Source organism: Zootoca vivipara, chromosome 7 (assembly GCF_965207765.1).
Source record: "Zootoca vivipara chromosome 7, rZooViv2.hap1.1, whole genome shotgun sequence".
In the NCBI taxonomy this organism is placed as follows: domain Eukaryota; kingdom Metazoa; phylum Chordata; class Lepidosauria; order Squamata; family Lacertidae; genus Zootoca; species Zootoca vivipara.
The window spans coordinates 36,234,369-36,255,334 of NC_142590.1; the positions used below are offsets into that span (position 1 = coordinate 36,234,369).

General features: G+C 42.6%; 1 protein-coding gene across 1 annotated transcript in view; it reads left to right on the top strand.

Moving 5' to 3' along the window:
- Positions 1–20,966, top strand: part of LOC118088169 (FRAS1-related extracellular matrix protein 1-like) — a 106,764-nt gene that overhangs the window by 18,332 nt on the left and 67,466 nt on the right. Inside the window, 6 exon segments of the mRNA XM_035121448.3 lie at positions 2,779–2,987; positions 4,271–4,364; positions 6,726–6,978; positions 10,130–10,324; positions 16,935–17,120; positions 19,334–19,530. Coding sequence (XP_034977339.2) covers positions 2,779–2,987; positions 4,271–4,364; positions 6,726–6,978; positions 10,130–10,324; positions 16,935–17,120; positions 19,334–19,530 — 1,134 coding nt within the window.

Genomic DNA, 20,966 nt, shown 5'->3' on the forward strand with positions numbered 1-20,966 from the left:
GCTAAAACCCTGTTTGGATGGCAAATTTCAAATTTCCTAATGGTTGTGGTATTAGAAACTTTGCAGATCTGCTACAAGGGTACACTTAAATTATTTTTTAAAAACAACAACCATCTATTATTTCCGATAACTGTGAGATCAAAGACTGAATTACATTGGCTTCTGCATGGATGGCAAATTGTTAAAAACAACAACAAACAAACAATCATACCCAGATTGTGCAGAGTGTTTGCCCCCATGCTCATTCCTTGGTCACCCTGCTCTCCTGGTACTATCGCTGCATTATTTGCTTTTCCTATTCACAAATATCTCATTTGGAAATACACAAACAGAGCAAGAGGCAGAGTTCATTGGGTTATGTGTTGTGATTTCTTCAGGCAGCTGTAGGAAGTGGAAATATTTATACTGTTAAATTATTTACTCTATTCCCCAAATAATACTTAAGGGTTCATTCAAATGGAAAATGGTGTGTCCAGCTTTCCTCCTTTCCCCCTCCCCCTTCCCCCCACTTCATATATATATATAAACCCACCACAACAACAAACACTGTAAAATGCTTTAAGTACCTCTGGAGCCATTCTGTGAGCTGGTTTTCTCAAAGTCATCCTTCTAACTGTGCCCTCTTCGGCTTCAGTCACAATAATTGCTCGTTACTGTAAGTTAGCTTATTTCCACAAATCCATAAGCTTCTAGACTTTAAAAACCACCACATGGGAAGAGAGCATTTCATATGAAATAGAAAAGCTCCTTTGCTGGAGTTTTAGGAGAGAACTTAAAGTAGCTTCAGTTCTGAATTCAAGATAACTGGACCTATGTATCTAGTGTCTCTGCTTATTTTCTTATTTTCTTAATTCCTGGGAGGTAGCAATCTTTCCCATTTTTAAAGAGAAAGCAGCTTTCCACACAGTCTCCCTTGTGCCTCACTGGGTAGCCCATGGTTTTCTTTTGCCTTCTGGTTGCCTCGGTACTTGTTAGGAGACAATAAAATAAGGACTGAAAGATACCAAATCTTCTGTAACGAGTAAAACAAACTAGGAAAGTGTTCTTTCCTTCTGAGTTGGAGGCCAAGAGGAAGACGGGCAGCTCTGTATTTTAAATTATCAGTATATGAGATTGCTCTATAAGAACAGCATTCCATGAGCAGCACGACAAAAACAAGTGCATCTTAAATGATTTTCTCCTACCTGCTGTTTGATTAATGACTCGAGGTCAGACATATTATGGCTCACCTGCCAGTGTTAAATGCCTTTCCTAAAAGGATTGTCCTCCTGAGAGAGCTAGCATCCTTTTTAGCACAGGTTTTCCAGCTACATGCTGAAGGTAATGGTTAGACTTGCCAGCTGGCTTTTGGGAAATGCTATAAAGTTCCAAGAAATGGACTCATTGCTTTGTTGGACACAAACTATAAGCCAGCTCGAAGAATACTTGTTATGCAGTTACTCAATCCTTCCTAAGTTTTCTAGAAGAAGGAGAGCTGGGTTTGGGGTAAGGTAAGGTTTATGGAGGGGAGAGAAATTCACGTTGGTTCACATTTTAATGTGAACCTAGCTAATTTTCACTTCCTAAGGCAATACATGAACCCAAACACAGCTATCTTTTGAAATGCACACATTTCTGAATTTTGCAATCCAGTTATTCAACTGAAAAGCATGTAGAAAATATGTAGAAAGTGCCCTTTAAAATACATATCAGTTAATACAACATGCAAAAATGTATTATATTAGGGAAATTGCCTGCAATATGTGTATATTAGGAAAAAGAGCATACAAGTCTTGCTATCCACTCACAAAGCGTTTTTAAGAAATCATTTGTCAGGCAAATTTTCACATAACGAATCAACACTTTCTATTGATTCCTATGGGAGAATTTATAATGCATTCCCAAACATGGAATTTTGATCCCAAACAATGATAAAACAAGGGGAAACCCAGTAAAACCCTCTGAAACCATGCAAAAGGGGAGGGGAAAATGCTATATTTGTCCAGGCTTTCTGCCTCCCACCATGGTTTCTGGCAAAATGGCTGCTATGGACCAGTAACACTGAAACAAGTAAGGCTTGCTTAAGACTGGTTATTTACAGTACTACATGCAGGTCTGGCTGAATCTGTGGTGTGTATACCAAGGATTGGGGTACTACTTCCTCATGTTTAGATAAGTGAATTTTCATATAACAAGCATTTGGAGAGTGGGAACTGTGCGTATATTATGAGAAATGCACTCTAAAATGTTGACTTTTTGGAGGTCTTTAAAAAAAAAGCAAACTCATGCAGAAGTACAGTGAAATGAGCTTACAGTTGGGGAAATGGAGACAAACCAAAATTGACTGTGCCATCCATCCCTAGTAAGGTTGAATTCAGGGTGAAATCAGTAATCTTGAATTCTTCACCATGAATCCCAGCTAAAGGCAGTTTTTGGGTGGCTCCATTTCCCATTTCCCCAGCTATAGTTGCCTTTACATTGCTATGCATAACTCAGCCTTTTGGGAAGGTTCATTAGTGGAACATAGGGTTTCATGTGTAAGAGCCGAAGTCCATGATTAGAAAACAATTCATAATATAATGGCTAGAAATAACCCAGAAGTCCTTGAAGTCTCTGGAGAGACTGCCAACTGCAGTAGGCTGTAGCAGCACCAGGTTAGGTGGTCCAATAGTCTGGCTTAAAATTACAAACTCCAGATTCTCATTGTTCTATAGCTGTATGGTGATTTTATCCCATGTATATCGGCATGCTGTGTCTTGAAGTACTTGAGATCATTTTGTGAGCTTATGACTGTTTTAGATTTTCACCAATCATCTGAAAATAGAGGAAGGTTCCAGCGCATTCATCACTGGAGAACATCTCATGGTAACAGACGTGGACACTAAGAACAGTGATATCCAAATTGAATTGAAGAAATTGCCCTTGCATGGATACGTTGAGCTACATAGACTTGTTATGTCAGAAGGGGATAAATTTACCCTTTGGGATTTACACTCTTCCAAAGTTCGGTAATTTTAATCTTTTTATGTATTGTATACAATAGCTCAAGCCGGTAGCACGATCCACTCTTCTTTTATCTTTTTTTTAAGGATTACAACAGAGATGGGAAAATTCTGGTCCATGGGCCAAATTAGGCCCACCAGGCCTCTCCATTTGACCTACAAGGCCCCATTTGACCTACAAGGCCATTTTGGGCAAGCCACACACACCAACCTACATGTGATATCATACATGATGTCATCTGTGCGGCAGGTAAGGGTGGAGCTTCAGAGGAACAATTGGGAGATTAAAGTAAGCTCCCGATGGCTCCTTTGCTCCTGGAGGGAGGAGTATTTTCAACTGAAATCAGAGAACACAGCTATCTTTTGAAATGCACACATTTCTGAATTTTGCAATCTAGTTCTTCAACTGAAAAGCATGTAGAATAGAGAATATAGTTTGAACGCTGCCCCTCTGATCCTCGGTAATCAAATCAAAGAAGGAAAGGTCCTGTAACTCTGTGGCAGAACATCTGCTTGGCATGCCAGAAGCCCAAAATTCAATCCCCAGAATCTCCAGATAAGGCTAGAAATGTCTGAAATCCTGGAAAGCCCCTGTCAGCTGGAGCATACCAGGCGTAAGAAACCTTTTCTAGAAAAGGTTTTCTTTTCTAGGCCCATTCCCTTCTGGGCAACCTCTGGAGTGGGTGGTGGTGGTCACAATGCAAAACTTAATAGAGTAATGCATGTCAACTCTGTGCAGTAGGTTGCCTTCTGCACACGCTTGTGATCTGAGTTCAACGGCAAATGCCAGCCAGGTAAAAACATTGAAGGAGGGTGCAAAAGCAGAGCTGGTGGGGGATGTGGCCTGGGGGGTGGGGTATCTGGGGGGGTGGCCTGGGGAGAAATTCGCACACCTGTTGTAGACAATGTACCAATGGTCTGGCTCAGTATAGAGCAGATTCCCATGTCTCAAATCTTTCCTGTTACTTGAGTTTGTTTATATAGCTCCCGTGTAGATGCATGTCAGAGTAAGCCAACAGCTGTTCCTTATCTCTGACTTCTCTCCAAGAAAAAAAATGCATTGTGGTCATTGCCATATTCCCATATCGCCAGCTGATGTAACTCATTTAGCATCACTGAATCCTGCTAGAGCTGAGCAGATTCTCTCAAGTGGAGATGTGGCCAAGACCCAAGTGGGTCAAGGCTATGAGCTGTAAATATAGAAGTTGATGGCCCTTGTTCTCTCCCAGCTTGCTTGTTCCAGACTCTAATGAATGAATGCCCAACTCCTCTGTAATTGTGTTTAAAAGGTATCGGCATGACAGTTCGGAAACCCTTGAAGACAAAATAATATTTTTAGCAACAGATGGATTTAACACTGCAGATGGAACACTGAGAGTACAGGTAATAACCAACTCAGCAATAAACTTTACCAATGTATAAATTGGAAGGTATTAATCACATACTGGCTTATTCAGCTTCACCAAGTAGGTTTTTAACTTTCATTAATCTTCCCTTTAGATTCACACCAAGTTCTCTATTTAAATTAGGTTTTATGCCTGGATTAAATAGGTTCATGATGCCTCTAGATTACCAAGTCAAGGTCAATTTAGTTGTGGTTGCAGTAGAGCTACATTTTTAAAACCAGGACTGTTGCCAGATATATAAAGGGGGGAGAAAGGAGAGGACAGGGAATGACTGAAGTTGCATTGCAATGGGGAGTCATGAGCTGAATGCTTCTCTAATGCATGCTACCCCCACCCCCACCCTATCCTAATCCCAGATGTTTGGGGTTTTTGTCTCAGTGGGGCTCCATATCTTGCACAATGCAGATGCATTTTCTTGCAATTGGCATCCATACTTTCAGACATGAGTACACTTATGTGCATAGGGAGGCAATTTTAATATAATTTGGGTCAATTATTTGTGGAATTCTGGTCCCTAAAAATCACACACATGTTTACATGGTAGATAGAGACAGTTCCAGGGCCAGCATGGGCTATGCTATGTGTTAACCATGTGGATTCATTTAGTTAACAAATTTGTATACCGTTCAATTGGGGGATAAAAAAGGACAACCGTCTGTAAGTGGTTTACATCCATATAAATAAAACATCTTGTCAGGGACTGAACAGGAGGAATAGGAAACGTGCCCTAAGTCTGATCGGCTCCTCTCAGAAGAGGAGGGGAATGGGAAGTCCCCCCCCCCATCTCCAGCAGTTTCAGGAGGAGAGGGAGACAGGGATGATGTACAGCTGAATCAGGAAATGCCTAGTTACGAGATAGTTGAGGAAGAGGGAGAAGTGAGAGAGCAGCCAGCAGAGACCTCCCTGGAGAGTATGGGAGACCCTTCTAGTTTTGTGGCTTGATGTGTCTCCTGTGACTTTCTGTAGGGTTTCAGGATGTTGTTGGGGACGGAAGAGGAGAGACTCAGAGTAGCCAACGTCTCCTATGCATGGAGATATGGATCTCTTGTCTTGCAACCAGATGACTGAAAATAAAATAAAATAAAATACAAATTGTTCTTCCTGCCTCTGAGGCTACCGCCAGGGGAGGAGAGGACACTCCATGCCTGACACATATACACTGACCAGTGGCATAGGAAGCCGCTCAGGCACCCGGAGCGGCAAACATGACGCGCACCCGGGGGTGGGGCGGGGCGTCACTACGTAGTGCACATGGGTGTGTGTGCCCTGGCCCGCTTCTTGCCTCCGTCCAGCAGGAAGGAAGAAGCAAAGCGTGCGCCGGCCAAGCAGGTGAGCGAGCAAGCCAGCTGCCGCCTCACCGAGCGAGGCTTTTTCCCGGGCGGCAGGACTCGGCTTGGGAGTTGGGGGTGGTGCCAGGGGGCGCCCACCCCCAACACCCCCCTTGCTATGCCCCTGACACTGACGGTTGAAAATGGTTTAAAAGATGGTTAAAGTAGGCAGTAGCACTGAAGCGTACACTGAAGGTGTCAGTAGGCAGGGAGTTCCAAAGTGTAAAAAAATCTTAAATGTGTGCAATGAGTATTAGGTGGCACTAATATAGCAGTGCCAGTTCCGCAGATCAAAGAGCATTAAATAGGCAACCAGTCCAGGTCTCTGAGGAGGGCTGTTACATGCTGACAGGGTCTCACTCCTGTCAGTGGCCACGCTGCAGCATTTTGTGCCAATTCCATCTTCTGGATCAAGTGCAAGGGAAGACCTGAACTACGATGGTCAAACTCTCCTGATTCCAGCTGGTCAAGGGTGCTTCTGGCCACTAAGGCGACGTGGACCTCCAGTGGCAGAACTGGATCCAGAAGCACCCCTAAGCTGCATACCTGCAACCCCATCCAGGCTGGCAAGAGGCCAGTATCTTAGACACAAGAACCAATTGCCCAGAGTGCCTACATCTAGTCAGGATTCAAGCTCACTTTATTTTCCTTCTTCCTCAACTTTTGGTTTAAGACAAACTTCAGTTCCCCGCTAGGTACCTATATGGGGAATTGTGCCCCCTGCCTGTTGGGGATCCATGCTACCTCTGGCCTAGAAGAGATTTGACTCTTCAGAATAAAATATTGATGTTGATCAAAGAACTAGCGCAGTTGTAGATCAGCTGGCCATCATGAATAATGTGCCAATCTAGCAAAAGCAAGCACCTGACAGGTTGCAGTTTTTGCAAGACACAAGTATGGAATTTTTGGATATGCCATCCTAATTGAGGGCACTGGTTTAAGACATTCAGGCAGTCTCTAGGCCTTCCTTCCAGCCATGTGTTATGTCTCCTCTTTCTTCCTCATTCAAGATCATACCAGTAAACGATGAGCCACCAGAGCTGCAACCTGGTTTAAGATCAAGTCTGGAGTGCCAGGAAGGAGAGCGAGTCTTCATCACAGCTGAATACCTCTATGCAACAGATGCTGACAGTGAAGACTCCAGACTCATCTATATGATTGCCAGGGCTCCAAAGCATGGGGTTATTCAAAAGGATGGCTTTGTGGTGGAGAAGTTCTCTCAACATGACATCACGCAAGGATCCATCTCCTATGTGCACACAGGTAATTAGCAGCAACAGCTGTGTTTACTTTCAACAGTCTCTTCCAGGTGTCCATGCACTTTACTAGCTATACCCTCTTATATTCCTTAATGAGTGCCTTTTGCAGACTAATCTTTGCTTTAAGCTTTATTATTTTGTACGGGGAGGTTTTCCACTTTGTGTTTTCATTCATAATCATGATTTGTTTCCCACGAGAACATACCATACTAGAAAACTCGGGCTGCTTCTTCTGCTCCCAAGTCTCTCATGTGGCTCAGCCTTCCACTTAATCACAGTGGTATGCAGAAGACAAAGACTAGAAATGAGCTAAAACTATAAAATCAGAATTCAATAAGAAAGTCTGCTGGAATGATAAAATGTATTCAGTAGGCTCTGGAAGTTCAACAGGGTGGAGGCTTGTCTGACTTCAACTGACTTCAATTTCATAAAATTGAGCCCACAATACTGAATGAAGGGGTCCTTGTGGATACATGCCATAAAACCAGTCATTGTGGATAGAAGCTGGGCATCTGAGTCACTAACAGTTATTCCCCTGAAGATATCAGTGTTTGTGCAGGAATATAAGGGATCCCTGAGGTATCCTTGACCCAAGTTGTAAAGGGACCTTGAACCTTGAACCTGGCCCCACTACGTAACTTCCTAAACACTAGCCTCATGTTTAGTGTGATGAATTTACTTATCTCTCAACTGTCTTTTATTCACTCTTCTATTTTGAGATTTTACATATTTGAGCATTTCCCCCCTAGTGGCGACAAGGTCTTTTTTTTTTAATAGGTGCAAACTGCAAGCAACTTTAAAGGAACCTGCCTATGAAAATGCCACCTTGGTTTTTTTAAGTATCTTTTTCTTGAAAACCAGCTGGTCAGCATATTTAGTTACTGATTAACTTTTTATTAAAATATTATGTGTGCAATTTAGCCAGAGGTAAGCATTTTAAATCTCATTAATTTTAGTTTCAAGAATTAAGTATGCCTTTAAATCTTTCTCAGTAAAATTAGTGGGCCATTGGAGCTCCTTCAGAATGGATGGGACTCCTCCTTAAGTCTGCCAGCACTCCATAATGTGTGGAGTGTATTGTGACCATAAAGATGGGTTGTAGCCGAGTGGCTCAGTTTCCTTTCTTTGTTGTCTTTACCCCACATTTCTGCCTCCTCCTCTCTTGACCTCCTTCCCCTCTTCTGCCCAGTCCTGTTGAATTTTTAGCTTGTCGCTCTGGCAAGTAGCAAGGAAATCGCCATATGGTGGTTTCATATATGGAAATGCAGGCTTGAGGTGGGATATCTATGCATAATGAGCAAAATTTGTTTTTGGTTTTCATTTGTCTCTCTGCAGTCAGCACAGACGTGGTGTGTGTGCCTCCCTGAGTCTTGCACTATCATGCATTTCTATTTACAGATGCTGAGCCAGACCATGGCTTGCAGCTGCCAAACAAATGTGCTGACTCCCAGGGTGGAGCTTTCACCTTCTTAGCTCCTCCCTGATCCTCGCAGCTCAGTGGGGTGCAGTTGCTAAACCAGGTATTGACTAAACCAAGATCTCAGGTTCAGCTGATATGCTGATTTCTGCCCTCCTCAGCCATGACCTGTAGCCAAGGTTTGCTCTTTGATACAGAATGTAATTAAGGAGGAGACTGCTTAACCCTAGCTATGGCTTAGCTGCCATGCTGTGCTGAGCTAAAAGGGCCAGGGAAGAGGGATATGAGTGCAAGCTCCTCTTTGGAAGCCAGAATGTTTGTGAAGTCATGGTAAACCATAGTTTGGCTTAATGTGATGTGCAAAGCAGGTCAGAGAATAGTTTTGTTGAAAATACATGGATTTATCCCTTTCCCCTCAAAGCCATAATAGCCAGCAGGACTGGGATTTCTCTGACCCCTTGCTTTCTCAACTATACACATCCGAATAACTTTTGATTTTTACATAAATATTCAGCCTGGTGATTTCTTTCTTTTCTTTTCAAGCTGTTGTAAAATAATGCATTTCTATCCTGAGAGCCACAGCCTACTGCTACAGATGACTACAAGGTCCTTGATTTTGTGCATTCTGAAACTGTACTGTACAAGATGCCTAGCGGTGGTGTCAATTCCTAGACGTGTTTTGTTTTTCTTAAGCAGAAACCTGTGTGAGAAGGTGGGGCATGTCTGACCATTGGTGGTTTTTGTTTTTTTAAAAAAAAGAAATGAGAAGAAAAACAAACCACCTTAAATGATAAAATCTAGCACTCTGTGGAACATAATTTATAGTGAATTAAATTTTGGTTTTCTGCTTGAATTGTAATGTATGCACTATGCATGTTAAACAAAGTGATAATTCTCATTGTTCATCTCCTGATGCGCTGTCTGCCATAAATATGATTTATTTAAAATTGTGCATTACAAGAGAGAGCTTGCTAAGTGCAACGAGGCTTTATTTACTTTGTGCTGTGTGCTGTGCAGACTCTGCACCTATTATTATAGGTTAACCTTCTGACAAGATGGGCATCTGTGTGATGTTAACCAGCAGCTGTTTTACCTTAAATGGTGGCAACACATTTTACTACATATGTGAACCACAAGTTGAGGCTGCTTAACACAATGAGGAAGAGGAGGAGGAGGAGGAGGAGGAGTCTGGATTTGATATCCCGCGTTATCACTACCCGAAGGAGTCTCAAAGCGGCTAACATTCTCCTTTCCCCTCCTCCCCCACAACAGACACCCTGTGAGGTGGGTGGGGCTGAGATACTTCAGAGAAGTGTGACTAGCCCAAGGTCACCCAGCAGCTGCATGTGGAGGAGCAGAGACGTGAACCCGGTTCCTCAGATTACTAGTCTACCGCTCTTAACCACTACACTACACTGGCTCTCATGACTCCATTTGCTGTCTGCAAATGTCTTAAACCAGGCATCCCCAAACTTCAGCCCTCCAGATGTTTTGGACTACAATTCCCAACTCCCCTGACCACTGGTCCTGTTAGCTAGGGATCATGGGAACTGTAGGCCAAAACATCTGGAGGGCTGCAGTTTGGGGATGCCTGTAAGACTTAAACCCAAACCCATCCCCTTACTGCTCTCTTACTGTCTGCCATGGGGTGGGGTGGAGGAAAGTTACTACCTCATGTTTATTTTAAAGCCTGGTAGCTTTTTTTAAGCACCTTAATTTGTGTGTATGTGTTTTCTAGGAGGAGAAATAGGTCATAGTTATCTCACGGACAGCGTAACTTTGATCATCTCAGATGGAGAAGCTGGAATAGTGGATGGTTGTTGTGATGACACAATTTTCCCACCACCCATACCACTTCACCCCAGTTTACCAGTGTATGATCTAAACATCTCTGTGGTGCCCGTTAACAACCAGAGGCCAACCATTCAAACTGGTATGTATTTACTAAGCCTCCTCTACAAAGCATGGAGGTTAAAATCTTGACTTTTGGGGTTCAGATTGCACAGTTTGCTTTTCACTGAGTAATCTAGAGCTGTTGAAATCAGCAGGCAGGTCGCTTTACGAGTTCTGTGGAATGTGGATTGCAAGCTGAACCTAGGTTCAAGCAGGAGGTTTTACCAACCTCCTCAACTTGTAGAATCAGTTTCCAATTGGTTTATTTTTTAATAGAAAAACACACAGAGAGACAGACAGAAATGTTAGGTATTGATTGCTATCACCTCAAACAGAGCCTGAAGAGAACAGCATTCCTTCATTCCATGCCCCTAAAATCTGGTATTTAGGGAGACAGTGGCTCCAAGCAGTGGTTCCTTATTCTATCATCATTACAGCTATTGGCAGATTTATCTTTGGATTTGCCTAAATCTTTTAAAGGGACACCTTTATGGGACATCTTTTAAAGGGACACCTTATGGCATTAAATTGAAAAAACTAATTCTAGTCCTGTCCATGTGTTGCTCACTTGTAGGGCATTACTCGTGTAAGGTGTTAATCTGGTGGTGCAGGTATAGCCCCTATCCGTGAGTAGGAGCTTGTGTGTTGGACTTCAGACAAATGCGGGCGATGCATGGTTCTTTGAGAAAGTAGATGTGGCATTGAGGATGGGGCTAAGGGCATGTGTGTATACACAAAAAGTATCAGGTGTAATAACAATCATTAAACAACAAACCCACAACACCAGAACTGGCTATGAATATAAAGGACAATTTTACTAGAACAAGTATATAAAGTCACAAACCTCCTGGACAATGAGCAAACTAAAGTGCAATGTGCATAACCAAGCCTTGGGGCTAAGGGCATGTGACCATGTTGGTATAAATTATTGGAGGGCCTCCCCAAATATCCCATATACACAATAATCCAACTTCATCTTCATCTTCATCACAGATGAATGTCATTCCTGCTACACACTAAGCCAGTGATTTCAGCTTGCTGGTCTATTATGACCCTAGATTTCTTTCCCGAGTAGTTTCAATAAATTTAGAGTCATTGTAAGTATTTACAAAGTTAGAATTTTTGCCTTACTTTGCATTTAACACTTGATCTGATTTGCTTCTTTTTATTCTCTCTCTGCTCATTCACCCAACTTGCAGTTTGTTTATTTGTTTTAGATATTTCTAGGCTGCCTTTCAAGTCGACGGCCTTCCCAATGCGGCTTACATTAATAACAAATACACCGTTCCAATAAAAACAGACAGTAAAACATGCAACTTAATTTGCAATAAAACAGTCAGTTAATAAAATTAAAGGCCCACAGAAACCTTGCAGCAGTTTACACAATCAAACCTTTCAATTAAAAGCCAAGGAAAACAGTTTGAGGTGTGTGTGTAACTCACTCTCAAAACCTAAACTGAAGAAATCAGCTGTACCTCTCTCTCTTAAAGGTAAATATATGGGGAAGAAGCAATTGAGGATGCTGTTTGGAAATTAACCAGCCAAAAGAAAGAACACAAAAGAGGTCTTGGGAACACCTATCTAAAAGTAAAATAAAAATCGAAACCCTTTAGGATTTCCCACCCACTCCTGGTGATGTGGACCAATTGATACTGTACAAGAGCAAGAGACAGGTCTTGTGTAAAAGCCAGTCGGGAAGTATAAGAGGTTCTATTTCTCATGCTATGCTAATGAAGGGTTATTGGTTTCTTTGTTGTTGTTTAGTCATTTAGTCTTGTCCGACTCTTCGTGACCCCATGGACCACAGCACACCAGGCACTCCTGTCTTCTACTGCCTCCTGTAGTTTTGTCAAACTCATGTTGGTAGCTTCGAGAACACTGTCCAAACATCTCGTCCTCTGTCGTCCCCTTCTCCTTGTGCCCTCAATCTTTCCCAGCATCAGGGTCTTTTCCAGGGAGTCTTCTCTTCTCATGAGGTGGCCAAAGTATTGGAGCCTCAGCTTCAGGATCTGTCATTCCAGTGAGCACTCAGGGCTAATTTCCTTAAGAATGGATAGGTTTGATCTTCTTGCAGTCCATGGGACTCTCAAGAGTCTCCTCCATCACCAGAATTCAAAAGCATCAATTCTTCAGCGATCAGCCTTCTTTATGGTCCAGCTCTCACTTTCATACACCACTACTGGGAAAACCATAGCTTTAACTCTACGGACTTTTGTCGGCAATGTGATGTCTCTGCTTTTTAAGATGCTGTCTAGGTTTGTCATTGCTTTTCTCCCAAGAAGCAGGCTTCTTTTAATTTCATGACTGCTGTCACCACCTGCAGTGATCATGGAACCCGCATACAAAATTGCATATTGGGAGAAATTCACTATACAATGCTGGCAAATTTCCTGGATGGCTTCTTTTCCCGCAATGCAAATGGATATGGAATTGTGGATAACTGAAGTTTAGGGAAAAGAGACGTTAAGAGTAACTGAAAAGGACAGCTTTACCTATCTCTATTCCTTGGTGTGTAGAACTTCTACCCGACACATCCTCGGGGGCTGACTAGTTTTTCCTGGTTTCTGTCTTGGTGGCATAGAAATCCACAAAACTCTTGGGACTGAATGCAATGCTGCCTGCCAAAGTGGGGTTTTGCCGTGTTGGCTAAACCTTAGAAAATCAGGGTAAATGCAGCCCAAGATCATCATAGTGAGAATGACTCTGGTATGGTCTTAATGCAGTCTGAATATAATACTAAGCAAAATTAATTTTCACAATTAATTTATGCCCCATGTAATATGAATGCACTTTTCCCCCCAGTGCAGGCTGATGTGGGATTTTTGTACTTTGAATCCTAATCCATAACTAGATCTCCATCTGGATCTATTGCTAAACACAGATGTACAAAAACAAATGTTTGGCATTGGGTTTGCCTCTGAAAATCCAAGTACAAAATATTAGGGTCAGCATTTTACTGCCAAAGATGGATTTGGAGCATCCGAGTCTCTTTTGGATTACCAAAATGAAGTGTCACTGAAATTTCAGTATTTTAACCATCCATTTGAAGCTTCAGAAATTGAAACATGAAGCTGGCTAATAAATTACCAGAAAAAGATTCTTAATTGCAGACAGTGCTATTTTACTGTGACTTCATTTGTTGCTCAACATCTTGGATGGTTTAGTTCCTAGTATTTGAAAACAGACAGCATCTAAACCAAGTTTTTCCAGTTAGTAGTGGATGTATTATTCACAAAAGACAATACTTCATTCAACTAAGTATTTTGGATTGCATTAAATTTAGCCTGATGTCTAGAATATTTAAGTTCTTTGGCGTTGGGGAAGGAAGGAAGGACCAGCTTATTTCTGCTCCATTTCCCTTCTACATGTGTTCTCCCATCACATTTCTGCATTATTCTGTGAATTTTTAGAAATCTGGGAAAATGCAGTTAAATGCATATTTTGAAATGTGATTGATAATAATGTTCCAATCTGCACATTGTCAGACTGGTCTATGCAAAGATTGAATCCCTGCTTGGGAGTGACAACCAAACGCTAATGTTACCACCTCTTCTTGCCACCATAATGTGTGCTTGTCTCCTTAAACAAGGGAGCAAACTGTATAAAGAGCCACACATGCAGCTTTTGATCTGAGAGTGTAAATTTAGCTGTGCTATGATTGTGGCAAGTCTCTGGTGGTGGTGATTCTGAGAAAAGTCACAGGGAAAGGTTTATGACTTCAGCTCTGAACTAACGCATGATTTTATGTTGCTTTGCCCACCTATGTCAAATGGACAATGATCATTAGCACAGTATCCTGGAAAATGGGTCTCAAACTCAGCTCGCAAGAATCTTGGGCAGAAGCTTTCCCACCTGAGATCTCTAACTAGATCAAGCTAGGGTCTTGCATGTTTGTACGCTCGTACCTACACAGCATGATAGCTAGGAGGAAAGAAAGAAAGAAAGGCATTTCTAGGTTAAGATATAGCAATGTTGTTGTTTTTCCTGAGCTTCACACTGGTAAGGCACAATACAACTGAGACTGGAAATTCCATAGTTCCAATGGAAGGCTAGAACTTGGAGAAATTCAACTGGTGCGGAAGAATGAGCAAGGTCACTGGTGACACAGCTCCATTCCATCTGTGCAGGCTCCCTCTTAGCAGAAGGAATTCAGCAACATGATATTTGTAGCTTTATTCATTTACTCATTGCTTTCCAATTTCGTAGTTCTGGGTCGTTATTATCATTATTTTAAAAAGCAGGTTATTTACACGTGCTTAGCAATGAAATAAAGCTGCTCTTTCTTAACTAATTAAGGGCAACAGTCATTTAATAGAGAAATTAAATGCAATCCTGCCTCCATGACAGCAAGGCACGTAGCTATCATGCCTGTCTCCAGGGCAAGGCATTGTTTATTGTCTATAGCAGAAGATACTAGTGCTTGGCATGTGCCAAAAAAATTAGCTATCCCAAAAGTGGGCATGCAACTATAACTATAACTATTTATTTATTGGTAAATGAGCAAACTGAGGTGAGTGTTTGCTGAGCACTGAGGTCACATTGGTTCGTTGAATGAAACCTAGAAATGAAACCTTGCTACAATATATACAAGGCAAATCCGGAGTTATGGCGTATAATAATAATAATAATTTATTATTTATATCCTGCCCATCTGGTTTCCCCAGCCACTCTGGTTCACTGTGTGTATGTTGGTGTCAGGGTGGGAGTCTGGCACAGATCATCAATAACTCAGAAGGCATCAATGGACTTACGGTAACTCTTTATACAAAGGAATAAAAGCAGATCATGCCTAATAAGCACAGCAATTCTGTTCCTAGGAGGTCTTGCCCCAATGCAGAAGTTGCAAGAATTGAAGGTTCTTGCCTTCCGACAGTTCCCAAAGTCTCTTCCTCTCCCAGGTCCTTCTCAAGCAACCTGAGGCTTCTTTGCATGGTCTGTCTTTGCTCTATCCTCTTCATACCTCCGCAAGTTCTGGGAGACCAAGGAGGAGGGGAGCTGGTCAAAGCAGGAGGGGGAGACTCCCTGGCTTCTTCAGCAGTGCGCCTCATCTCTGCCTCTTGGCCCCACTCCTCTCCAGCCTCTGCTTCTGCCTCTGCCACCACCTCTTCCTGCTCACTAAACCATGTTATCTTTTCAGCTTCCCACACCTCTTCCTCTAGTCAGCTCCCTCTTCTCTCTGACCATGCATCATCATCCCACCACCAATCCCCTGGATTAGAGCCTTCTTCCCCTGGGGGTTCCCTTGTTTTCCATAAGCAACTAACTTGCCCATGACAGTGTTGGACTTGGAGAACTTGGTTCAGTTACTAGCCCTAGAATGTACATACAAGCTGCCATCTTTAAATGTCAGTTCAATGTCTGTTAAATAGGTTTAATGCTTGAGAGGGTGGTTGAGAGGATGAATGATCTAAAAAAGTGTTATTCATCCCAAGTCTATCAGGGACTGGACAGAGGAGGAATGGTGAAGGCCGCCTCCCCAACCTGACCCTTCCAGAGAAGAGGAAGACAGTATAGATTTACAACAGTGTTTTGTGGGAGGTCACAGTTCAGAGGCAGAAGCTGGAAAATGATGGGAGAGGAGCAAGAAGAATAAGAAACAACAGGGGAGCAACAGCTGATAGACGGTGTCTTTAGAAAGCATTCTCCCAGAACCTGGAGGGCATTGAAAGTAGGAGAGCAGAGAGCTCAGAGGCAGAAGGCACAGATCAGCCACCGTAGGGATGACGTATAATGGGAGAGACTGAGGGGGTGGGGTTTCACTCGGAGCAACACCATTACTCTAGGAAGCTGCATTTCAAAGCCTCTCTCTGTGAATATTGAATAAACAACATTGGTAAGATCTTCCTTTTCTTATCCATTTCTGGCAACCTGCCGTGGGATGTGTGTGTGTGTGGATCCTCTTGAAGCACAATATTTCCTACAAATTCATATTGCTTTAATAATTAAGTGTAAAGTAATGTACAAAGTATTTGTAAGACTCTGTCAGGCTTCAAAGGATTTATTTTGCATATGATGAATGCTTAAATTACAAAATATGGCTAACCTCCAACTTGACATTCCCCATTCCTGGCTCTTCACGACATCTTGTGCATTCCTTATGAGAAGCATTGTGTTTTCCTTGTGCAGATAACCTGGACAGATGACTTGCCAGATTCTGCTCTGCCTGTGGAGCTGTGTGTGGGGTGAGGTCATGGAAATTATAACATTGCCCCATACCTCCGACCCTGTGAGATAGCCAAATTTTACAAAGGGGAGTTTAAAGCAATTTAGCTGCATCATTGATTGCATCTATTTTGAACACCAAGATATATAAACACCATAGAAATTGATTAGAGGAGAATAGTTTGGATTATGCAAATATCAGTTGAACCCATGCTTTATAGCTTTCCACACCTGTCAGGCACTGTGAGAAGAATGACTGCTTAATGTTTGCTACCATCTAGAGATACACAGCAGCCCAATACTGCTGAGTAAGTTATCTTCAGCTGAAACTAGTGCTTTTCTCAGCAGCTACTGACTGGATCAATAGCCGATTATGTTGAGGTGCTAGACAGGCAGGCTGTGATGACTTAGCAGCCTCTTAGTTACGAAGGAACAAAGTAGAGTTGGGAATAGTGTGGATAACATTATTCTTCTGCCCTTTTTTCAAGGGGAGATGTTTGTGGTGGAAGAAGGGTCGTCAGCATGTGTCAGTTCAAAATATCTGGATGCCTCAGACGAAGACACAACTCCAGAGGAGCTAACTTTCTTCTTGGAAACTAGTCCTCAGTATGGATACTTGGAGAACATCCTTCCTACACCTGGACATGAGAAGAGCAATGCTGGAGTTAATATAAGTGAGTTACAGACTTGTTGATCTACTTCTGCCCTCCCCCTCCCCCAGCACTTAAGGGCATCAATTATGCATTGATATACCATGAAGGAGAAACTGATAAGTACAAGGTTAGACTCTCCCCCAGGCCCAAACACTAATATTGGGCCCAAAATATTATGCTAAATCTTTAGAGGGAGGGCAATATGGTTTTGGTATTCTTCATCAGCCCTGTAGATACATTCCAAAGTACTAAGGTTGCTTTGAAATGATTTCTAGGCTGTCGTCGCCTTTCTCTACATTTTCTTAAGCTTTTTTTTTGGGGGGGGAGATATATTTTAAGTGACTCTGGATATGAAGGAGCCTTTCAAAAAACACACCCCACTCCCTACCACAATAGATTTATATTCAAATGCTTCCCACCCCCATCTGTGCTACACTGATTCAGAAAGTTGACCCATGCTTAACCTCTTTGCACAAAATGCTCATATACAGGGTTAGGTAATGTATCGGAGAAGAACTTGGCACTTCCCTAGAATCTCCTATGTTTCCATAGAAAGTCGGACAACTGATTTCCCCTGCAGTTTCCCACTTCCATATATATGTTCTAAGTGTAGCAGAGCAAGTCTGTGTATTTGGTTCCACCTTCCCCTTTCCTCTCCATATACTTTAGAGAAGAGGGAGAGGGTAGTACATGGCAGAAGACTGCTACAGTGGCAGACTTGGGTGCTATGATGCCCTATGCGAAGCCAAATTTTGGTGCCTTCCCAAAGGATGAGTAAGGAGGGAGCCTGCTTTGGGGGGGGGAGGAGGTGTGAGGGCTCTGGCAGGGTCCTAGAGCCCCATCACCTCCTTCCCAAAGCTGGTAAAGCTCTAACTAGGCATACCTGGGCTTTGAGAAAACACCCCCTCAGCTCAGTGCCCAATGCACAGCCCTAAATCTGCCCCTCACTGCTATCAGCACAGTGGAAGCTTTCTGCAGGAACATTTCCTGCCCAGGATTTTGGGTCTTGATTACCAGAAGGAAATCACGAAACCCTTTGCAAAGTAAGGCATTTTATTTATTTACTTATTTATATGTGCATTTATATACTATTAAATCACAACACATCTCAAAGCAGTTTGCAACATTAAGCAGATAAAAATCATACAATAAAAGCATAAGAAGTTGGAAACAAATTTAAACAACCTAATTTTAGAAATAAGCATCAATATACTATTGTGGAGAGTGGACTCTTTATTACCTGCATAGGCCTGGAGGAATGGAAGGAGCCTGCTGGGAAAGGCAAGGAACTGGCAAGAACAGCTGATGTGTGAGCCCCAATTTGAGTTGGGCTTTGCCTGAAGGGGATTTGTATCCAAATCAAATTTGGCATATTGTATTATTTGTTTGTTACATTTATACCCAGCTCACCTCCAAGGACCTGAAGTTGATGTGCATAGTTCTCTGCCTCCTCTCCATATTTTCCTCACAACAACCCTGTGAGGTAGGTTAGGCTAAGAGGGAAGTGAGTGGCCCAAGGCCCAAGTTTAATGAGCTAGTGCAGGCATTCCCAAACTCAGCCCTTCAGCTGTTTTGGGACTACAATTTCCATCATCCCTAACCACTGGTCCTGTTAGCTAGGGAAGATGGGAGTTGTAGTCCCAAAACAGCTGGAGGGCCAAGTTTGGGGATGCCTGAGCTAGTGGGTTTTTGAACCCTGGTCTCCCAGCTCCTGGTCTGACACTCTAACCGCCACACTGCAGAAGAAACTTGAGAAGCCCCTTTCAAAATCCGCTCCATCTGTACATGGAGCAGAGTCTCTTCAGATGCTTCTGGGCTGTTAATATTTTGTGGGAGCAATTCAATCGCATACCAAAATGTTAGGTTTGTGTGCGTTTGAAGTAGAGTGAAGTGCTCTTTTACCCAACAAATCCACTTAGAAAACAAAAACTAAACTGGACTGAATAAACAGGTTGTCCAACGGAGCCCTCCCTTCCTCCCAGTCTTAATGGACAGGAAGATTAGATATGGCAAAAAGCTGTTTCCTTATGGATGCTGGACACCGGATAAATGCAGTAGAGTTCTTTGCTGTACATGCAAGATGATTTACGTGTATACTTAAAATATGAAATACGAGTTTGACAAGGAGTCAAGACTGGCCTTCACTTCTGTTGCATATACTCTCAGCAGTAAATGTGAAAAATAATAGAATGGATTTAATTCTCTGCTTTTAACACTTTGGCTCTCTCCAAAAGGTGTGTTCACTTTTCAGAGTCTCCAGGCTGGTTATATCAATTACGTTCAGTCAAAGCATGAGCATTTAGAACCCTCCTCTGATCACTTCATGGTGTCTGTTAGTGACGGCTTTCATAAATCTTTGGCAATGCCTTTCTACATCATCATCGATCCGGTAAATGATGAAATCCCAAGCCTGCAACTTAGGAACTTAACAGTAAGTCTGAGAACTTCTTCCATGGCAATTCTTTGGTTTCTGTAATCTATTTGCACAAAATGAAAGCCAGGTATAAAAACATGAGAGATATCAGACAATGTTATAATAGGCGGACCATGGAAGACAGCAATTCATTGGATGTGCCAGGTATATCACCTCTGTGCAGATGTACTCTGCCATCTGTCTTGAATGTATGTTTCATGAAAGCTATTGGAAGCAATGTAGAAAATACCATAGAATATGCCAAAAGGTTTCCAACGTATCTGTCATTTACTGGGCAAGGGGCTCTGCTCTCCAACCCCTCCACAATACACTTTACTTGCTGAATTGTCTGTCCAGTCAAGAAAACTCCCAGTTTCTCCCATTTATTTGTAGCCTCATTTTGCACCCATTTTCACATTTACTCCCATGTCTGTGCCTTCTTACTCCCTCCTTTTCTGCAACTCTCCTTTTGCGCAGACCATCTCCTGTATCCTCCTCTTCTGATACATTGTAACTGCTAAGCACTCTTTTTAACCTTCCACCCAATTATGTGTGGAATGTAATCCACTGAGAGCAGTCAAGTACAACATTCTTTGTTTTCCTAGAGTGGGCATGCAAGGGAATGTTTGGTCCACCAATCAAAACTTCCTGTTCCTCCTGACCTGGAGCATCCTTCCTTGCATGTGACTAGTGGGTGGGCGTGACCTTTCCAGATCTGGTAAAAGGGCAAGGCATGCTGCCACTCTTTCCTTTTCCATCTTCTTTTCGTCCTGCAAACTTCCTGGAATGAACTGCTGGCTGCCAGCCAATCAGTCCCCCAGATCATCTCCCTTATGGGATAAACCTGTTAGTATAAGTTTGTAATTTTAAGCCTAAAGCCTGCCTTCTGGGATCACACTGTGCTCTGCCTGATCGTGAGGAAACTTTCTTTTTCTTGCTTATGAATAAGACTGTGGTGTCTTTATTCTTTTAGGAGGGATTCAAGGGGTCCTACCGGGAAAATATTAGAACACATTTCAATCTGGACAAGCCAGATTGAATTGTGTATTGTCTTAAGAAACTCACACAAGTTTGCAACTAGTTTTCTGCTGTGTAAAGAGGAATGTAAACTCTGCTAAGTAAATAATCTGCTAGTGCAAGTTAGGAAGGATATTAATAAACAATATCCTCTCCTGCCACCCTGAACATTCCCACATTATGAAGACATCATCCCCTCCTATTCTGCAACCCCTTCCGTACCCTTGCTTTCATCTTCATCCCTACTCCTTCCTGGTTTACAACCTCCCTTTGCACTCCCCCATTTTCACCTTCACTCCCTTTTCCCTTCCTCCTTTCCCCAACTACTCCTTGCATACCGGCTACACCCTCCACTCCATTTCCTTCACTCTCTTATTCTGCAGCACCCTTTGAACATTCCCTCCCCTTTCCTTTCTTTCTTTATTCCATCCATCCTC